The sequence below is a fragment of the Rhinolophus ferrumequinum genome, chromosome 8 (assembly GCF_004115265.2).
Source record: "Rhinolophus ferrumequinum isolate MPI-CBG mRhiFer1 chromosome 8, mRhiFer1_v1.p, whole genome shotgun sequence".
NCBI classification, from domain to species: Eukaryota; Metazoa; Chordata; class Mammalia; order Chiroptera; family Rhinolophidae; genus Rhinolophus; species Rhinolophus ferrumequinum.
The window spans coordinates 17152858-17173958 of NC_046291.1; the positions used below are offsets into that span (position 1 = coordinate 17152858).

At 48.5% G+C, this 21101-nt stretch overlaps 1 protein-coding gene across 1 annotated transcript in view; it reads left to right on the forward strand.

Annotated features, from left to right (window-relative positions):
• The window catches only part of TNS1 (tensin 1), a 224381-nt gene that overhangs the window by 44753 nt on the left and 158527 nt on the right, over nucleotides 1–21101 (forward strand). The window contains exon 3 of the mRNA XM_033111937.1: nucleotides 9017–9054. Coding sequence (XP_032967828.1) covers nucleotides 9017–9054 — 38 coding nt within the window. The remainder of the gene's footprint in view (nucleotides 1–9016; nucleotides 9055–21101) is intronic.

Sequence of the window (21101 nt, forward strand, 5' to 3'; positions counted from 1 at the left end):
ACTCTCTGGACTAGTGGCTGGAGGTGATGGGTGGTATGGTGTGTATGGAATGTCAAGCCTCTGAATTCAGTCTCCACGGGATGCAATGTTGAGGGAACTTCTGCTGCAGACTGGAGGCAGTGTGGACACTTTCCTACCGTGCTTCCCCCAAAATGAGACCTGGCCAGGCAATCAGCTCTAATGCATCTTTTGGAGCAAAAAATAATATAAGACCCGGTCTTATTTTGCTATAATATAAGACCAGGTCTTATATCATATCATATCATATCATATCACATCATGTCATACCGGGTCTTATATTAATTTTTGCTCCAAAAGATGCATTAGAGCTGATTGTCCAGCTAGGTCTTGTTTTCGGGGAAACAGGGTGATCTAGACTTAGGCGTTCGTCCCGTCGCCTCTGGCTGCCCTGCCCTATAGCTTCCATGGTTCTTCCACTCCCCGCCCTCCTGCATTTCACTGTTTAATGTAATATGGCTGAAGGGGCGGGGGTGGGAGATGGGGGCAGGAAAGGGAGTCAAAGAACCTAAGGACTAGTCCTGGTTCTGAGGTCTCCAAGAGAAACAAAGCAGACACGAGCTGAGGTGGCGGGATACGTGGGCATACGTGTGACACATACAGACGAGAGGTCACTGTGAGACCACGGCCGGTCCTCCACCTCACGGAGCCTGTTTCCTCCCGTGTACCATGGGCTTAATAACAAACCCTGTCCTACGCCTCACAGGGGATTATTGTGAGGAACACGGAGGTTCTCTGTGAGGCTGTAAATGAGCACTTGTGTTAGGGGCTAAGGCTGCCTGTGAGGGAGACAGCGAAGGATGAGAGGAGACGCCTAGGGCCTCTGTCAGTGGCCCAGCCTGTTTTGGTCTTGCTGCTCACAGGCTGTGTGACCTCAGACAAATCACTTCACCTCTCGCCTCAGTTTCCCCATCTCTAGATAAGGGACTGGATTGGGGATGCTCACGGAGGCCCATAGAGTGGGAGGGCCTGGAAAATTTCCTTGTTGGAGTCTGTAAAGGTTAGAGATCTCTCCCAATGTAGGCTGTCACTGCATCTCCTACATGCACACGAGCATCCATCTGATAGTCATGAACTGAGCCCCCTGTGGGGTGGATGCTGTCCCGGGTACTGGGGCCCAGAGCCAGCCCCTGACCTGGGAGGACAGACATGCCACCAGACAATCACAGAACACGGTGGCAAACCTGATACAGACGTGTGTGTGAACAGCTGTCTCTGACGTGGCAGATATTTTCCTGTCAGGCTTCAGAGGGAAGGCATAGAGAGGTTGGGTTTTGAGGGATGTGTAGGAGTTCCTCAGTGTTTCCCACATGTCCCTGGGGCATTGCCGTAGGGAGTCTAGTGCCTTGCCCAAGGACCCTAGTCTCCTGCTAGGCTGAAACCCAAGGGAAGAGACCAGAATGCCAGCTCAAGAGCCCAAGGGCTGACTTCTGGGCCTGGATTGGAGCCCAGACTTAGACTATTTCCCTTCTCGATGCCTCTGGTCAGCCTAGAACGTGGGAACAATCACTTGTAGTTTCCCTAGAGTGGGATGCACCTGGGAAGACAACCTAGCCCTTCATGGGACAAACCTACCCAGAAGCCCTCACTAGTTAGATTTGGAGAAACCTTATTTCAGGAGCTCTTTCTTCTGTGTTACTTCCCTGGGGATCCCAGCTTCTCCCTCGTGTCTGAGGAGCTCCTTGGAGTCCTCACAAAAACCTCGCAAGGTAGGAAGACCCTGGGTTCTAGTCTTGCCTTACTGGGAGATCTTGGGCGAGACACAGCCTCTTTGGACCAGGCTCTCACATTTCTCCCAAGGAGGGGTTGGACGAGATCAGAGGTCCTAAAGCATGTTCCAAAGGAGTTGTAAGGTTCTTTGGAGGTGCTTTAGGGGCCTAAGAAGGTAGGAAAAAGGGGGAAATCCGAGGGAAGGCTTAAGGGGCTGGGACCTTGGACCCCTGCCCCTTCAATCAAAGCAGTTCTGGTTTTAGGAGTTAAATATATGAAGAGGCATGATGGTGTGGCTCAGATGTCCTGGATTCAAATCCCAGCTCTGCCCCTTACTATGAGAACTTAGGTAGATTGCCTCACCTCTCTGAGCCTTGGTTACTTCACGTTTAAAGTGGGACATACAGCAAACCTCCTTCTCAGGTTACTGTGGAGATTAAATGAGATAATAGACATAAAGTGCTCAGAACAGAACCTGGCACATGACAGGCATTCAATAAATATTAACCAATATCACTGAGATTCCACACAAGAATCCATCTGCGTGGCTATGAACATGAAAGTTTGAAAACTACCGGATGGCATGATCTAAAGGTTTCTTCTTGCTCCAACTGTAAGCCACACGATAGCCACTCCCCTGACCACCCCGCGACACCTTGTAATAGTCAGGCTTCTCCAGAGAAACAGAACCAACAAGATGTATGGATGGATAGATATTTATTGTAAGGAATTGGCTCATGTGATTGTGGAGGTTTGGCAAATCCAAAATCTGCAGGGTAGGCCTTCAGGCTGGAGACCCCGGGAAGCATTGCAGTTCAAGTCCAAAAACAGTCTGCTGGCAGAATTCCCTCTTGCTTTGTTCTATTCAGGACATCAACTGATTGGATGAGGCCCACCCACATTATGGAAGGTAATGGCTTTATTTAGTATCTACTGATTTGAATGTTGATCTTATCCAAAAACAAACAAACAAACAAACAAACCCTTCACAGAAACATCTAGAATAATGTTGAACAAATGTTCGGGTGCCATGGCCTAGCCAAATTGACACTATATAAACCATCACACACCTCCAGGCCAGGCTATGAAGATAAGTAGGGCAGGGCAGGGCGATGAGGCCAGGTGGGCAGGTGGATGGCTGGGCCAGTCTCAATGCCAGCAGGGGAAGGAGCTGAGGCTGGCTGGGCGTGTGGGCCTTTATCTCCGGGGTCAGGTGCACGCCGAGGCTCTGTGCTCATTTTCTGACTCGAAGCCAGGAGGAAAAGGCCATTTAGATCTCAACAATGTTGGCTTCCTGTGTTCCCGAGAGGCAGGAAGCCACTCCAGGACTGAGTATGTGGAGCCTAGTGAGGCAGGAGCCAGACCAGGGCTGACTGTGGGGGGTGCAGTTCTCCAACTTGCAGGTAACCTATGGACCCCTCCCCACTATGGGGCTGTCAGCTCCTCTCAAGCCACTGGCTGGACCCCGCTGTAGGGGGACAGTGTTGACACCTGTGGGTGGAGGTGGGGCTCTTAGTTTGACAGGGTCACTCCAAGAGGGCTTTATTTTGCAGGGTCACCGGCTTTAGAGGCCACTGCCTTCCGGGGAGCTGAGGGAAGCCATGGTCTGCTCACGTGGGGTTAATCCTGAGATGTATGTCTGGGAGGACTCAGGCATCTGAGGGACGCCAGGAAGGGGGAGGCCGGGACATTCCTGCCTTTGCTTCCCCCCAATGAGAAGTGGTACCTTGTGCAGTGGGCATCCCTGTCAGCCAAGGGCTGGGGTTTCCTCAACAGCGCTTTGGATGTTTTCAGGGTTGAACCTGGGTTTCTCCCCATTTCTTGGTTGCAGGGAGGAAGAAGGCGTGGTGACTGATGGAGAGACTGGCTGGGGTTAGCACAGGCCCTCACAGCTGGAAGAGGGTGTGGAGACCATCTATTCCAGGGGTCAGAAACGCAAGGGCCTTCAGGGGAAATGCAGGCAAATGAAGGAGAGACAGCAGGGCGTGGTGGGAACCCCGCCATCTGGAGAAAGCTGTTCTTTCTTAGTTGGAAAGACATCCCAACTAAGAACATAAGTCTTTGTGCTTTCAACATTGAGACAGCTAATAAAGACACGGGTGCAAGCCCTGCCACCCTGAAGGTGCCAGGGGCGTGCCTTATTTGCTGAGCTGGACTCTGAGACCCAGAGAGGGGGAGTGGGTTACTTCACGTCACACAGCTTCGTGACAGCAGCCAGATCTGGAACCCAGGTCTCCTGACTAGGACATGGGGGCTCTTCCGTGAAATAACAACATGATGAAGATGGTGAAGATGTGCAGCTAACAGCAAACCAGTATAGAGAGCAGACTCAGCCAACCGTGCATATTAACTCGTTTAATTCTCACCACAACCCAGTGAGGTAGACGCTATTATGACCCCCATTGTATGGATGAGGAAGTGAAGCCTCACAGCGGTTAAGTAACCTGCCCCAGACCACAGAGCCAGTGCGCGACCAGCATCTGAGCTGTGAGTGCGCGCCTTCATGCAGAAGGTTAGTGGGTGGATGGAGAGCCGGACCCATGGGTGAAGGGATGAAGAATGAATTAACTGAGTTCCCCCAACCCCTCACCAGGCTGGAGCATAAGTGGTGTTTGCACTGAAGCTGTCAGGAAGCACTGACCACGGGCCCTGCTTGCCCTCTCCCAGCAGGGCTGGAGCTGAACAGGGGGGCTCATCCACCCTCGCTGCTGTCCTGTTGTCCCGGAATGTCAGCCCTGGTCCGAGGGGTTTAGGCTAGGGAGAATCAGTCCAGTTTGAATTTATTGCACATTTATTGAGCCCCACCTGTATGTCAGACCCTGAGCTAGGGGAAGGGGCAGGATACAAAGCTGCAAAGTTGGACAGGACCTCCCTTTCCACCTTAGAGAAGCAGTTGGATATGAGGGAGGACACATCATAAAGGATTATATTCTCCTCCAGGGGACAAGAGCTTTCCAAGGGGTGTGACCTGAAGAGTCTGGGAGCACAGAGAAGGGAGGGACCATTTTGGAATGCCTGATTATTCAGAGAGGGGCATTTTGAATTGGGCCTTGAAGGATGTTTATGAGTTCATCATTCCAGACCTGCTCCTTGCAAACTCAAAGTCTGTTTGGGGAGTTTGGTGTGGTAAGAATAGGTATCTTTGGGGCAGCAGCTGGAGGTGGAGGCAAAACCAGGCTATGCAGGGCCTTATAAGTATGCTGAGGAGCTGGACAGAGTTTTCTAAGCAGGGGGTGGTGCGACCAGTTTGCCCTTGAGAATGGTCTGTGACTGGATTGAAGGGGCCAAGGCCGGTGGAAGGACACTTGGTCTGAAGTGGTGCAGTGGTGGCAGGCTGGGGAGGAAGGTTGAGATTCAATAGTGTCATTGGAGTTACTTTCTGGGCCATGATGGATGACTAATTGCTTGGGAGGGTGAGGAAAGGAAAGAAGGAGTTACAGAGAGGAGCATGCATGTACCCAGGGAGCAAGGAAGGACCCGGGAGATGGGCTCCTGTCTCAGTTCCCTTTTGGCTTCTTGCTTTCTGAGGGATCCCGTGTCCTGGTTTTGTATTAGTGATCTGTAGCTTCACAACAAATTATCACAAAACTTAGCAGTTTAAAGCAAATACAAAATTATTACTTCACTTAGTTTCTGTGGGTCAGGGATTCAGGAGTGACTGGGGATGGCGGGGGTTGGATGCTGGGTGCCTCACGAAGTTGCAGTCGAGATGTCAGCCAGAGCTGCCGTCCTCTGAGGTCCTGACTGCAGCTGGGCACCCACTTCCAGGGGCCTTTGTCATGTGCCGGCTGAACTGGTGCTGGCTGGTGGCAGGATGCCTCAGCTGTTCACCACATGGCCCTCCCCATCGGGCTGCTTGAGTGTCCTCATGACATGGTAACTGGCTTCTTCCAGAGGGAGTGATCCAAGAGACCAAGGCTGAAGCCACAATGCCTTTGATGACTTAGCCTCAGAAATCACACACCATCATTTCTACAATATCTGACTGGGTACATAAACCAGCCTGATTCACCGTGGGAGGGGACTAGAGAAGGGTGTGTATACCAGGAGGTGAGAAACACCAGGGCCACCCTGGAGGCTGGCTGCTACAATTTCCCTTTCTGTAACACATTTGAATGTGCCACTGATCTGGGAAACAAGAAGCCAGCAGAATGGCATGGCCACGTTCCAAATTACAGCAGGAAGACGCACATTAGAGAGTAGGAAATACTGTCCTGTGGGAGAAGGCCTGAGAAAGGTGACTAAGGTAGTAAAGGCACCCTCCCTGGAGGGGACCCAGGGCAAGAGGGCTTACTGGGGTCTGGGGGCAGGTGCTTCTGAAGGTGCAAAAACCTATCCTCCTGGGCTTGTCCGCGTCTGCCACTTGAGTTCAGTTTGCTGAGCTTCTGTCTTCTGGGCTGGGGGCTGAAGGAGGTCTTCCTTCATTCCCCATTGAAGAGCTTTCAAGGGCAAGCTCTGCATTCCAGCATGCAGGGAGCACTCGCCTCATTCTCCTGCAAGTGCCCAGTGATGTCTCCATCGGCTCTCCATTCAAGGGCATTTGTTGAGTGCCTGCCCACTGTGTGACCGGCAGGACTGCCCTGTGTGGTCATGCAGGCCCTTCACTGCCAAAGGTGCCTCCTCGAGAGAGCTCTGGAATCAGCCCATGCTTTTCTCACCAAGCCACGTACCCAGGTACGTGGCTGAGTCCACCTGGAGAAACTTTCTTGCTGTTCCCACAAAGGCACTGTACTCAGCTGTGTGTCCATGGAGCTGGTCTGCCCAGAGGGTGGGACTTTACGTCATTTGCAACAAGACGCTGTTTGGTGCTGTGGGCCTGGAGCAGACACTGTTCTAGCTACCAGGGATATGGTGTCAGTAAGACAGGCATGCTCCCTGCCCTCCTGAGTCTGGTGTGAGGAGATATACTACACGTACATGAGCAAGAATTACCCCCGATGACTTCAGATAAGAAGGAAATTACCAGGGCGCTGCTGAGAAAGAATAATGGGGGAGCCTGCTGTAAGGTGCATGGTCAGACAAAGCCTCTTTGAGGAGATGGCTTTCAGGGGATTCCGGAAGTAGAGGAAAGATTTGACTCGGTGAACAGTGGGGAGCCGAGGGGAGGGAGGGCTTTCCAGGCAACCAGAACAGCAAGTGCAAGCGCCTGGATGTAGGAAAGCGCAAAGTGCATTGGGAACTGTCAGAAGTATGAAGTATGATGCTGGAGGGAGCTGGAGTCCTGGCTCCCATTGTCCTTTTAGTGTCTAGACGGGTTGGGAGGCCGGAGCAGACCCAGGGATGCTGCTGTGGTTGGATCTAAGATGCTGCGGGGAGGATGTGGCTCCGAAAAAGAGTGTGGTGGGCGTGATTAAGTGGGGGTGCACGTACACCCCCGGAGAGGGCTTCAGTCATGTCCAAGTCAGCCAACAGTTATTAAGCCTCTACTGTGTACCCGGCACTGTGTAGTGTGTGTGTGTGTGTGTGTGTGTGTGTGTGTGTGTGTGTGTGTGAGAGAGAGAGAGAGAAAGAGAGAGAGAGAGAGAGAGAGAGAGAGAGAGAGAGAGAGAGAGAGGGGGTGAAGGAGTCTACAATGGTAGGAACCAAAGTTGTGGTGGAAAATGTGCACTCTGGTGATAGAGACAGACTGGGTTTCTTCTTCAAGAAGCTAGGGAACAGTGAGAGCCCAGGACTGATTCTGGAAGGCCTGGGGTTTGATTAGCAGAGGAAGGGGAGTGGTCCCTCTGTCTGGAGGCAGTGGCTTAGTGGGGGACCTGCCTGGCTGGAAGGGCCTTCCAAGCTCAGGCCACATGGCCCTGAGGCTTTCTGAATTCCACATTCCAAGGCCAGAAAAGAAGGCATGGGGGTGGGGCTGGGGAGGCTGCCGCTGTCAGCGTGGAAACACCTTCTGGAGGGGAGCTGCCACCTGGGGTAGTGGGGGTGGGGGAGAGAGAGAAACAGACAGCCTAGCCAGATGGGCATGATTTGACTTGGGTGGCCAGGGCTGGGTATGTCCTGGTAACTAGGGGTGGAGTGGCCAGGGGTGGAGAAGTCCCTGAGCTGGGCTGGCTGGCTAGTGGGGTCAGGAAAGCCTTGCTCAGCACTAGCTGAGTCACAGGACTGAGCTGGGGCCAGGACTAGGTTCTGGAAGAACAAGGTCCCAGGCTAGGGCCAGTGGCCAAGGTCACATCCCAGACTCCACCCAGTATGCTTCCCAGCTTCTCTGCAACCCCCATTCCCACAAACCGGAAGCCTTAGAGTGTCCCCCTTTCCCAGTGCCCCCAACCCACACGCCTCTGCAGGCCGTGGGGAGCCAACAAGGCCTACTCAGTGCAGGAACTCAGCTCAAGGACCGCTCAAGGACCATCTATGGGACCTGGTGGGAGGGGACCACCACCACGTCCTTAGGTGGAGGGCCCTGAGGGTGGGGCATGCAGGGCTAGGACATTCCAGGCTGTGGGAACCCCTTAGGAAATTTGATTCCAGCTTCTGGTAGTGAGAGGGAGTAGCAAGTCCTGTGTGTGTGTGTGTGTGTGTGTGTGTGTGTGTGTGTGTGTGTGTTTCAAGCCATGCATGTGAAGTTTGTGAGTCTGTGTGAACATCTGTCCTCATGTCTGTGTCAGGCTGCACTCTAAGGGTCTCCCGTGAAATTGTGGGTGTGTTGGTGCCCCCCCCCCCCAGAGGTTTCTCCTTGGGCATGGGTGTGCATGCGTGAGGCTATATGTGTGTATGGCTGAGTTCATATACGGCTGAGTGTATGAATGGTATGAACGTAAGTGGTTATGAGTGAGTGTCTGTGTGTGTATGTGTGTAATCTGTATGTGTGTGTGCATGATTCTCTGCTGGACTATGAATTGGGTCTGTGCGTCTCTCTCTGGGGGACAGTGAGTATGATGGTGGTTCCCAAGCGCCAGCTGCCTGCCTGGTGTGAGTGTGAGGAGAGAAAGCCCCCCTTATTCCTTGGAGCGGCTGAAGTGGGGCCTGGGTCGGACCACCTCGGCCCCTGGCAAGAATCCAGTGTGGGGACTCAGTCCCCTTCCCTCCCCCTGCTCCTCCCACCGTCCCCAGCCAGCTGGAGGGGCGCTGGCAATGGGGGCTGAGTGCATGCCCGGCCCGGGGTCCGCAGTCCCTGGCGTTCCCGCCCCGCAGGCCCCGGGGAGTTGCGGCAGCCGCCCCCTCCGCCCCCTCCTCTCTGCGTCCCTCCTTCCCTCCCAAGCGCGATTGCGGGCGGGGTGGGAGGAGATTTCTCCGGAGTTTCCATTTCATACCTCGCGGCTAAACTTTCTTTCTGTGTCTCGCCCTCTTGCAGTCTGCAGCTTCTCCTGTCATCGGAAATGCCAGGCCAAGGTAAGGGGCCGCGGGCCAGCTGGCCCTGGGGTGGGGGGAGCTTGGGGACGAGACGGGCTTGGGGTCCTGGGACTGGAGTGTGTGTGGGGGCGCGCCGGAGGGGTGGGGGCAGTGCCCGGGTCGTCCCCTCCTCCTCTCTTTGTTTATGCAAAGCTTCGGCCGTAGATCGGCCTCAGGTCAAGGTGAAGGCGAGGGCTGGGGGGCAGGGTGAGGGAGCAACGGGGGATGGGCTGGGGAGCACGGCTCAAAGTCTCGATGTCTTCTGGAGGTGGCTGGCGGGGACGAGCTCCGAGAGAGGGGCCTTTGAAGGTATTTCCCCTAGTTTTCAAGGGGGTGGGGGATGCAGTTCAATTATCCTGCGGGCAGCACTGAGCCCTGGTTGGCCCGATTTGTGCAGTTTAGAAAATGTCAGGATGGGGCCACAGCCACAGGACCTGGAGACAGAGGGGATAGGAGGGCAAGTGTGGATTAGGGGCTAAAGATTCCAAGGTCAAGGTCACGCTCCGTGGGGAACCTCCTGAACTGCCATCCTACTCTCTTTATTGGCTAGGTCCCACTTTGGTCCTCAGTTTCCCCATCAGTGTTTCCTGGCTGGTCTTGGTGGGAGAGGAAAACTGAGGCAAGAAGACCAGAGGGATTGCTGGGTCCTGGTTGGCCAGGCTGGCTGGACCCATGCTGCATCTTTTCGGGCCAGGACAGAGGAGTGATGGATCAGCTGGTGGTGGCTTCTTGGAGTAAGGGCGGGGGATGGATTATGAAGGATTATTTGGGAAGGAAATTATTCTGTCAGATGGGCTTAACTCTCTGGAGGTGAAAATGTTTGGCTTTCACCTTTCATATGCAGCCAATCTCTGCACTGTCCCTGTTACTGCTTTTATCCCTCCTGCCCTCTCACTCCTACTTTTGCTGTTAACACTTGATCTTTCCAGGAAGGAGTTCAGTGAATGCAAAGAGGAGGGAGGATGCTTCAAAAAGAAGCTTTGAGCCGGTGAGCCCCTGGATCTGGTGCATCTCATGCTCTACTTGCTGGGTGGCCTTGGGCAAGTCATGTAACCTCTCTGAGCCTCCGTCTCATCCTCAAGGATATGGGAATAGGAAAAGGTTATTATGAGGATGAGTTGGGATAATGTGTGGGGTGTGCCTGACGCATGGTAGGTGCTCAGAAACATAGCAATTCATTGTTATCAGTTGGTCGTTCTGAGGGCCAAGTGTTACCTCGGAGAAGGGTGCTGATGGAGCAGGCAGGTCTACGAGGGCATCCATTTCCTGCTGGGTGACCTTGCTCAAGCAAAGTACACAGCCTTGCAGGGGGCATCTCCCCACCTGTGAAGTCCAGGTTGGAGTGCTCTCCTAGTGCAGGTGGAAGGGACCTGGCTCGCAGTGGGCACGTCTGTACAGCGTCTGCCTTCGCGTTGTCTTCTACTTTTCTGACTCCCTCAGCCGTTTTGTCTCCAGGTGGAGAATGAGTTTCTGCTTTTCCCTCCAACTCCCTCATTGTTCTCCTCATCCAGAGCAGACTTTTTCCATCCTTCACCCCAGAACCTTGCAGTGTTCTTGCTTCTCCCCAGTCCACCCCCTCCCAACCTTCCTTCCTGCACCTGTTTCTCTTAATAACAACGAACATTTATACAGTGCCCCAGGCCTTAGAAAGCACTTCAGCACATTATCTGATTTTATTCTTTTAATTCCATCAGAGCATAAAATGGGCTGAAAAATCCTGTTGTTTTACAAATACGGAAGCCAAGGCACCCAAAGGTTGAATGACTTTCCTAAAATCTCACAGTGTAGTTCCTCACTTATTTCTGTCCCTGGCTCTTTGTACTTCCTTTTGACTATCTCTCCTTGATCCTCACCTGCCCCTTCCCCTTTGCCTTCCTTTCTTGCAGCAGCAGATACAGTTAGAAGGAATAAAGGGATGAATGTTCTGGCAGTGAAGGGTCGAGTAGGGCCAATGGGGGGACCCAGAGACACCGAGTGGTGGGACAGAAGGTGGCCTTTGTATAGCTGCCTCCTCTCTGGAAACAGGGGTGCTAAAGGTGACTTCTGGGGGTGTGACTGCCTGGCAATTCTGGCATATGCTGGGGGCTCAGGATACACCAGGCTGCAGGAATATGCTCTACCCAGCCAAGGCCAACCAGGAGGGGAGAGGACTGGCAGGGCAGTGGCCGGGCAGACAGATGGGGCTTGCTATAAGATTTTCCTCTATAGGAAATGGGACCCATTGGTGGTGTGAGCCCCACCCAGCTGGCAAGTCTCCCCATAAACCACAGCAACTCTTACTATTACTCTGCCTTTTCCTCTTGCTGGGAAGGGCAGTGTGAGCCCTAGAACACACAGCAGAGCTCTGTCCTCTGGGTTTTATAACCAGGTCAACTTGGAGGTCCCCTCAACCATCCCCCTACCTTGAGACAGGACTCATTAAACAAATGTTTACTGAGCATTTTCCATGTGCCAGACACTGTTCTAGGTGCGTAAGACAGACAAGGTCTTTGCCCTCATGGGGCTGACATTCTAACGGGGAGACAGGCAACAAATAGGCAAATAAGTCATGTAAGGAAATGAGTTAGAGCAGTGGGTTAGAGAGGGATTAGGCTCTGGTGGCCTAGGAAAACTTCTCAGAGGAAGTATTGTGTAAGATGAGACCCAACTGATGTTACATGATGATCTGAGAGATGAAAAGAGCAAATGCAAAGGCCCTGAGGTGATAGGAGCTTTTCAGGCTTGAAAGAAGGCCGCATGCTGGAGAGTTGTGAGCCCTGGAGGGTTTTTGAGCACGAAAGACACGATCTGATCTCCACTCTGAGAAGGCCACTCTGGCCTTGAGCAGGGACCGGGAGATGGGCCAAGATGCCACTGATGTTGCCCAGGTGAGAAAGGCTGGTGGATTCGTCCGTGGCACTTACAGGAAAGGCTGTGAGAAGGGGCCAGGTCTGGGATGCATTCTGGGGTAGAGCCCAGAGCCTGGCTGATGGATGGGATGTTGGGTGTGAGAAAGAGAATGGGCTCAAGGATGACTCCTAGGTTCTTGGCCAGAGTGACTGGGTGCACGTGGTTCCATTTACTGTACTGAGATAGATGAAGTGTGTGAGAAATTTCTAGGAAGGAGGTGCCAGGATTTCTGCTTTGCTTGGTCTCTTATTTCACAGTTCTCCCACACATTGGGGATTTCTTGCGGAGGTTGATTCCTCTCCTATCCTCTTAAAATTCATTCTACTCTGGACACCCCTTCAGTAAGTGGCTGGTTCTGGATGCCTTCATTTCCCACCTTCCAGACTATTCCTGCAGCATGAACCCATGGCTCGGAGAGGGGCTGTAATATTTATACGTAGCAATACAATGTAACAAAGTACCCCCAAATTTAATAACTTAAAGCAGCAACAAACATTTATTATCTCATACAGTTTCTGTGGGTCAGAAATTTGGGAGGGCCTTAGCTGGGGATTCTGGCCTGGAGTCTCTCAAGGAGTAGCAGTCAAGATGTCGGCTGCGCTGCGGTCATCTGAAGGCCTGACTGGGGCTAGAGGATCTGCTTCCAAAGTGGTTCATTCATGCGGCTAGCAAGTTGGGGCTGGCTGTCGTCAGGAGGACTCAGTTTCTTGCCACGTGGACTTCTCCATAGGGCTGCTTGAGTGTCCTCATGACATGGCAGCTGGCTTCCTCAGAGAGGGTGATTCAAGAAGGAGCAAGGCGGAAGCCGCAATCTCTTTTATATACTAGCCTTGGAAGACAAACACTGTTACTTCTACAATATCCTATTGGTTACACAGGTCATCCCCACTGAGTGTGGGAGGGCCCTGTATGAGGGCATAAATACCTGAGGCAAGAATCAATGGGTACCATCTTGGAGGCTGATGGCCACCGATGCCCAGAGAGGGCTATGCTGACCTGGCTCCCGGGAGGCCACGGGATGGGAAATCAGGCATACCTGGGTTTAGACTCTACCCCTGCTGCCCTCCAGCTATGTGAGCTGGGTTGTAGAGGATTAATTGCACATTGGCATATAGTAGGCACCTTTCTCCTTTTTTGGAACCACAAGCAAAGACTGGAAAGGAGCCCAGATATTCTGTGCCCAGTTCCTTGCCACATGGACCTGCTTGAGAGAAAATGCTCAGTGCTGGTAGAGGAGGGGCCTCAGTTCTCAGCTCAGAGTAGATGTTAAATACTTGTTTATTGCACAAATAAGGGTAGATAGGTATAGTGCATCCTCAGCTTCTAAAAGAGTGCCTGGCCCATTGTAAGGGTTCCAATGAAGGAGTAAAGGAGGGGTATAAAGGAATGTTGAAAAACATGAGTTTCCTATTTAGGGAGAGGCTGGGGCAGGGAGCAAATGAGAGCAGGGAAGAAGGAACAGTGAAACCATTTTTCAATTCCCCTCCCGAAAGCCCTTTATCTCCTGATACAGGTATGCTCCAAATAGTACTTCTAGTCATTTACATTTTCTAGTTGGGGTATAACTCACACACTATCAAGCACACAAATTGATAAATTAGTACATATATATGAACCAGATGAAAATCTAGAACATTTCCAGCACTCCAGAAGCAGCCCGTATACTCCCCTCCAAGACAACATCCCCCAAAGTAATTGCTATTCCTACTTGTACCGTCAGAGATTCATTTTACCTCTTTTTGAATTTTATATAGCTTGAATCATACAGAATGTTTACTCTTGCGTCTGGCTTATTTCACACAACATTAGGTCCGGGAGGCTCATCTGTGTTCTTGCGGGTTGCAGTGGTTCATTCTTTTTTATTGCTATGTTGTATTCCCTGTGTTGAATCAACCACAATTTATTTATCCATTCCACTGTTGATTGCCATTTGGGCTATTTCCAGGTTTGGGCTGTTATGAATAGACCTGCTCTGAATATTGAATCACCTGTGTCTACACAGAACTTGGTAATACACAAAATGTTTCCACTGACCTTCTCAGTTCTGTGAGGTGGGCAAGGCTCATGGTAACTCCATTTTATAGATCCGAAATTGAGCTACAGGGAGGGTAACCACCTTGGATGAGGGCATCTGGGCACAGTGGCCTTCTGCACGATTCTGGCACTGCCCTGGGATAAATGGGTGGGGAACAGGTGAGAAGGGAATAGAGAATGTGAGCAAGCAAGAGAAACAGATGAATAGAGAAAAGGGGCCGGTTCAGGCACCCCGCTCCCCAGTTCTCCTCCTAAATCTCTTGAAGGAAGCAAATTCTAAGCCTCCCTTAGTCCCCACCCTTATGTCACATAGGGGTTCTTATCTGGCCCCCATTATTTCTCTCCTGGGATTGGGGATTAAAAATGAATGGTCCAGGATTTGTCTTTCACTTTTATTTTAGCACATGCACAGTGTGTATATACACAGTAGATTTTCTTCTCTTTAGCTTTTCTCTTCGCTCACCCACTATGATTCCACAACCTCCAGTCGGTACAGTTTATTTAGTCATGTATTTATGATTTTAAGGAGATTTTTAATTTTAGAGTCGATTAACAGAAAAGTTGCAAAAGGTAACACAGAGAGTACCTGCATAGCCCACACTGTTTCCTCTAATCCCCAGATACATTTTTGAGAAATGCTTTTTTAACTCCTGATTTGCCCCCTTGTTTTGAAAGACTAGTCCCAGCTGACAAGAGCAGCTCCTTCCAGCAAAATGCCGATTGTCCATCCCAGGTCAGGTAAGAGTTAAATGAAAGGATTTTTGACCAGGCATCCCTCAGCCTCTGGGCAGAAATTTCTCACCTGCCCTCTTCTCAGATGCTCTGCACCTCCTTGTCCTAAGCAACAGGTGAAGGGAGTGGGGAGGCTGCGGCGATAACTTGGTCTCCCCCGTACCGAAGGGGTTTAAATCCCATTCTTTAAGCTTGAAAGGAAAGGAAATCCCATAATTAACCCCCACCTTTCAGTCACATTACACATCACCTTTCCTGCTCTCTCATAAACACACCTGCAGCCTTCCTTCACAGTTGTGTTGGAGGCTTGTTGTATTCTCCTGCTACTAAGAATAGCTGCATTGGGGGAGGTTCATGGCCCTGGGACCCATCAATTGCTCTGAGACCAGTGGCATGTGTAAGCTCTTTGGCCTTGGAGACAGAATGTTGAGTTTAAGTCTTGACTATGTCAATAACTGGCTGTGTAACCTTGGGCAAGTTACTTCACCTTTCTGAGCCCCAATTTCCTCATGTGTCACATGGGGTAATTATAGTAGGAACTTATCTTGTAGGACTCTTGTGAGCACTGAGAATGACAAACCAGCTAGAATACCAAGCTCAAAATTAAGTGGTCAAAAAGTTGCTAATACTTACTATTTTGTATTTCTCCTGCCTTCTCCTAACTTATAAAAGGTGGGGGAAAATTTGTGAGACCAACAAAGCTTGCTGAGGGTACTGGTGTCAAGGCTGGAAACTTGCATATGTTTTGCTTCTCTTCTTTCTTTCCATTATCAAGGAAGAGTGAGGAAATTATGCAGGCGAATATGATGTGTCTTTTGCTTGTTTGCTTACCTCAGGGCACCCGAGATCTGTAGCAGTCAGTCAGACCTGGTCTGTGCATTAGAATCACCTGGGTGCTTTAAAAATACTTGTGTCTGGGTCCTAGTCCCCAGAGATTCTGATTTAATTGATTTGGGGCCTGACCCAGACATTGGGATTTCAAGAAGTGGCAACCAGTGGTGGGAGTGTCAAATGGTAGAACCGTTCCAGAAAACAGTCTGACCGTTCTGTAAAAGTTATACATACACTTGCCAGGTGACCCAGCAATTCCACTCCTAGGTATTTACCTAAGAGAAATAGAAACATGGCCACAAAAAGACTTGTGCATAAATAATCATAACAGCTTCATTCACAGTAGCCCAAACTGGAGAAACTGGAATATTCCATAACACATGGTTTGACAAATTCTGATATAATGGTCCAGTCGAATGCCACTCAGCAATAAAAAGAAATGCACTAGTTATGCATAGCATCTGGATGAATATCAGAAACATTGTGCTGAGCGAAAGAAGCCAGATGCAAAAGAAGATGTACGTACCGGGTGATTCCATTTTTATGAAATTCTCAAGGCAAAACTATCGTGACAAAATGCAGACTAGGAGTTTCCTAGAACTGGGGGTGGTGGGAAGACTGACTGCAAAAGGATGTGAGGGAACTTTTTTTGGGTGAGAGAAATGTTCTTTATCTTGATTGTGGTGGTGGTTATGCATATTTAAAAAAAATTTTTTATTGAGGAATATTGGGGAACAGTGTGTTTTTCCAGGATCCATCAACTCCATGTCAAGTCATTGTTTTTTCAATCTAGGAGGGTGCAGCCCACTGGCCCATGTGGGAATCGAACCGGCTACCTTGGTGTTATGAGCACTGCGCTCTAACCACAGAGCCAACCGGCCATCCCGGTTATGCACATTTTAACATTTGTCAAACTCATTGGACTATGCGCTTCAAAGGGATGCATGGATTCGGTGTGCATTATATCTCAATAAAGTTGATTTAAATGAAAGCTTCTCAGATGAGTCTCCTTGCAGCCACATCTGAGAAATGCTGGTCTACCACTTCTGAAGACCCATCTCTGTCCTTTCTGCCGTGGTCAGCACCGAGCACAGTTCCAAGTGCGTCATGGTGCTTTCTGGGGCCAATGGCCTCTCTCACTCTTTCTTTCTTTTTTTTTTTTTTGTAACAACTTTGTTGAGGTATAATTCACATACCATACAACTCACCCATACAACTCACCCATTTAAAGTGTACAATTCAACGATTTTTTTTTGTATATTCAGTGTTGTGCAACCATCATCAATCAATATTAGAATATTGTCATCGCCTTGAAAGGAAACCCCGTCCACTATAGCTATCACTCCTCAGTCCCTCGAGCCATTCCCTGACTCCTTCTATAGCCCTCGGCTACCACTCATCTGTCCTCTGTCTCTGTATATTTCCCTATTCTGGAGATTTCATATAAATGGAATAATAAAATGTATTGTCTTTATGACTAGCTCTTTCACTTAGCATAATGTTTTCAAGGTACGTCCATTTTATGGCTGACTAATATTCCACTGCATGAGTATACCACATCCTGTTTATCCATTTAGCAGTTGATGGACATTTGAATTGTTTCCACCTTTTGGTTAACATGAATAATGCTGCCATGGATATGTACAAGTGGATATATTCCACATACATGGATATATTCATGTACAAGTTTTGTGTGGACATACGTTTTCCCTCCTTTCGGTATATACCTATGAGTGGAATTGCTGGGTCATATGCTAACTCCATGTTTAGCTTTTTGAGGAAATGCCAAACTGTTTTCAACATAGTTTATATTAGTTTTCTAGGTCTGCTGTAACAAAGTACCACAATCTGGGTGACTTAAAATAATACAAATTTATTATCTCACAGTTCCAGAGGCTAAAAATCCCAAATCAAGGTGTGGGCAGGTCATGCTCTCTGAAAACTGTAGGGGAATCCTTCTTTGCCTCTTCCTAGCTTCTGGTGGTTTGCTGGAAATCCTTGGAGTTTCTTGGGTTAAAAATGGATCACTCCAATTCTCTGTCTTCACATGGTATTTTCCCTGTGTATGTTCGCATCATCTTCCCTCTGTGTCTGTCTGTCTTTGTGTCTCCAAATTTTTATAAGGATGCCAGTCATATTGGATTAAGGTCCACCCTCACGACCTCATTTTAATTTGATTACCTCAACTTTCCAATCAGGTCACATTCTGAGGTACTGGGGATTAAGACTTTGACATATCTTTTCTGGGCGACACAATTCAACCCATAATTAAGCTGTACCATTGTACATTCTCACCGGCAATATATCACGGTTCTCATTTCTCCACATCTTCCTCAACACTTATCTGACTTTTTGATTATAGCCATCCTAGTGGATATGAAGTGGTATCTCATTGTGGTTTTTGATTTGATTTGCTTGATGGCGAATGATGTTGAACATCCTTTCCTGTGCTTACTGGTCACTTGTGTATCTCTTTTGGAGAAATTTCTATTCAGATTCTTTGCCCATTTAAAAAATTAGGTTGCCTTTTTATGACTGAGTTTTTAAGAGTTCTGTAAATGTTGAGGATACAAGTCCCTTATCAGATATATGATTTGAGATATTTTTTTTTCCCATTCTGTGGATTGTCTTTTCACTTTGTAGCATGAAAGTTTTAAAATGTTGATCAAGTGAAATTTATCTGTTTTTTTCTTCTATGACTTCTGATTTTGGTGTCATATCTAAGAATCCATTTCCAAATCCAAGGTCATGGAGATTTACCCCTGTGCTTTCTTCTAAGAGTTTTATAGTTTTGGCTTTTACAGTTACATCTTTCATCCACCTTTGAGATAATTTTTATGTATGGTAGGAGGTAAGGGCCCAACTGCATCCTTTTGCACATGCGTATCCAATTGTCCCAGAACCACTTGTTGAAAAGACTATGCTTTCTCCACTGTATGATCCTGGCAACCTTGTCAAAAATCACTTGACCATAGATGTGAGGGTTTATCTCCGGACTCTTAATTCTATTCCATTGATATATATGTCTATCCTGACACCAATACCACACTATTTTAATTATTGTTGCTTTGTAGTAAGTTTTGAAATTGGGAAACGTATCTTCCAACTTTGTTTTTCTTTTTCAAGATTTTTTGGCTATTCTGCATCCCCTTGAGTTTCCATATTAGTTTTAGGATCAGCCTATCAATTTCTACAGAGCAGCCAGCTGGGATTCTAATGGGGGTTAAATTGAATCTGCAGCCAGTTTGGGGAGTATTGTCATTTTAACAATGTTGAGTCCTCTGACCCATGAGTATAGGATGTCTTTCCATTTATTTAGATCTTCTATAATGTTAACACTGTCTTGTAGCTTTCAGAGTACAATAGGTTTTGAATGTTTTTTTTGTTAAATCTATTCATAAGTATTTTATTGTTTTTGATGCTATTTTAAATGGAATTTTTTTCTTAATTTGGTTTTAAATTGTTCATTGCCAGTGTATAGAAATATAACTGATTTTTTAAAAAAGATTTTATTGGGGAAAGGGAACAGGACTTTATTGGGGAACAGTGTGTACTTCCAGGACTTTTTTCCAAGTCAATTTGTTGTCCTTTCAGTCTTAGTTGTGGAGGGTGCCGTTCAGCTTCAAGTTGTTGTCCTTTCAGTCTTAGTTGTGGAGGGCGCAGCTCAGCTCCAGATCCAGTTGTCGTTGTTAGTTGCAGGGGGCGCAGCCCACTATCCCTTGCGGGAGTCGAGGAATTGAACTGGCAACCTCGTGGTTGAGAGGACTTGCTCCAACCAACTGAGCCATCCGGGAAGCAGCCCAGCTCAAGGTGCTCTGTTCAATCTTAGTTGCAGGGGGCGCTGCCCACCATCCCTTGCGGGACTCGAGGAGTTGAACCGGCAACCTTGTGGTTGAGAGGCCAGTGGCCCATGTGAGAATTGAACCGGCAGCCTTTGGAGTTAGGAGCACGGAGCTCCAACTGCCTTAGCCACCGGGCTGGCCCACAATTGATTTTTGTATTTGATAATTTATTCTGTAACCTTGATAAACTCATTTATTAATTCTAGTAGTTTATAATGGATTCCTTAGGATTTTCTATATACAAGATCATGTCATCTGTGAATAGAGATAGCTTTACTTCTTCCTTTCCAACCTGGATGCCTTTTATTTCTTCTTTTTCCTCTAATTGTCCTGGCGAGCACCACCAGTACATTGTTGACTAGAAGTGGCAAGAACAGAAATCCTTATCTTATTCTTGATATTTATTTACTGACATTAATTGATTTTTAGTTGTTAAAATAACCTTGCCTTCCTGGGATAAATCCCATTTGGTCATGATATATAATTCTTATTATATACTGTTGGGTTCTATTTTAATATTTTGTTGAGGGTTTTTGCTCCTCTTCTACTTTTTGGGAGAGTTTGGGAAGAATTGATATTGATCCTTTAAATGTTTGACTTCACAGGTGAAGCCATCTGGGTCTGGGCTTTTCTTTGTGGGTATTTTTTTTTTTTTTTAAGATTTTATTGGGGAAGGGGAACAGGACTTTATTGGGGAACAGTGTGTACTTCCAGGACTTTTCTCCAAGTCAAGTTGTCGTCCTTTCAGTCTTAGTTGTGGAGGGCGCAGCTCAGCTCCAGGTCCAGTTGCCGTTGCTAGTTGCGGGGGGCGCAGCCCACCATCCCTTGCGGGAGTCGAGGAATTGAACTGGCAACCTTATGGTTGAGAGGACTTGCTCCAACCAACTGAGCCATCAGGGAGGCAGCTCAGCTCAAGGTGCCGTGTTCAATCTTAGTTGCAGGGGGCGCAGCCCACCATCCCTTGCGGGACTCGAGGAGTTGAACCGGCAACCTTGTGGTTGAGAGCCCACTGGTCCATGTGGGAATCGAACTGGCAGCCTTTGGAGTTAGGAGCACAGAGCTCCAACCGCCTGAGCCACCGGGCCGGCCCTATGGGTATTTTTTTGATTGCTAATTCAATCTCTGTGTTTGTTACAGGTCTGTTCAGATTTTCTATTTCTTCTTTAGTCAGTTTTGGTACTTGGTATCTTTTTACAAATTTGTCCATTTCATCTTAGTTATCTAATTTATTGACATACAATTGTTCATACTGTAGTATTCTTTCAAAATTCTTTTGATTTCTGTAAGGTCAGTAGTAATGTCCGCTCTTTCATTTCTGAGTCTAGTAACTGAGTCTTCTCTCTTTTTTTCTTGTTCAGTCTAGCTAAAGGTTTGTCAACTTTGTTGACCTTTTCAAAGAACCTACTTTCTCTCTTACTCTTACAGCATTTTCCATTGTCATTGCTTTGTTTATAGCCACTGTTTATTGAGTGTCCTCTGCATGGTGACTACTTGATACTCATCTCACACATAAAGCAGACGTAATTGGCTGCACTGTCAAATGAGAAAACTGAGATGAAACGCTTTGCACCAGTCTTGCAGCTAGCAGGGAGTGAACCTGGGGTTCCAGCTCAGATCTGAGTGTTTGGCTTCAAAGCCTGGTGAGTTCTCACTATAGCAGAGGACCTCCCCTTTTCCACTTTAGATGCTCTATTTTCTGCTGTTGTGGCTCGTTTTCTG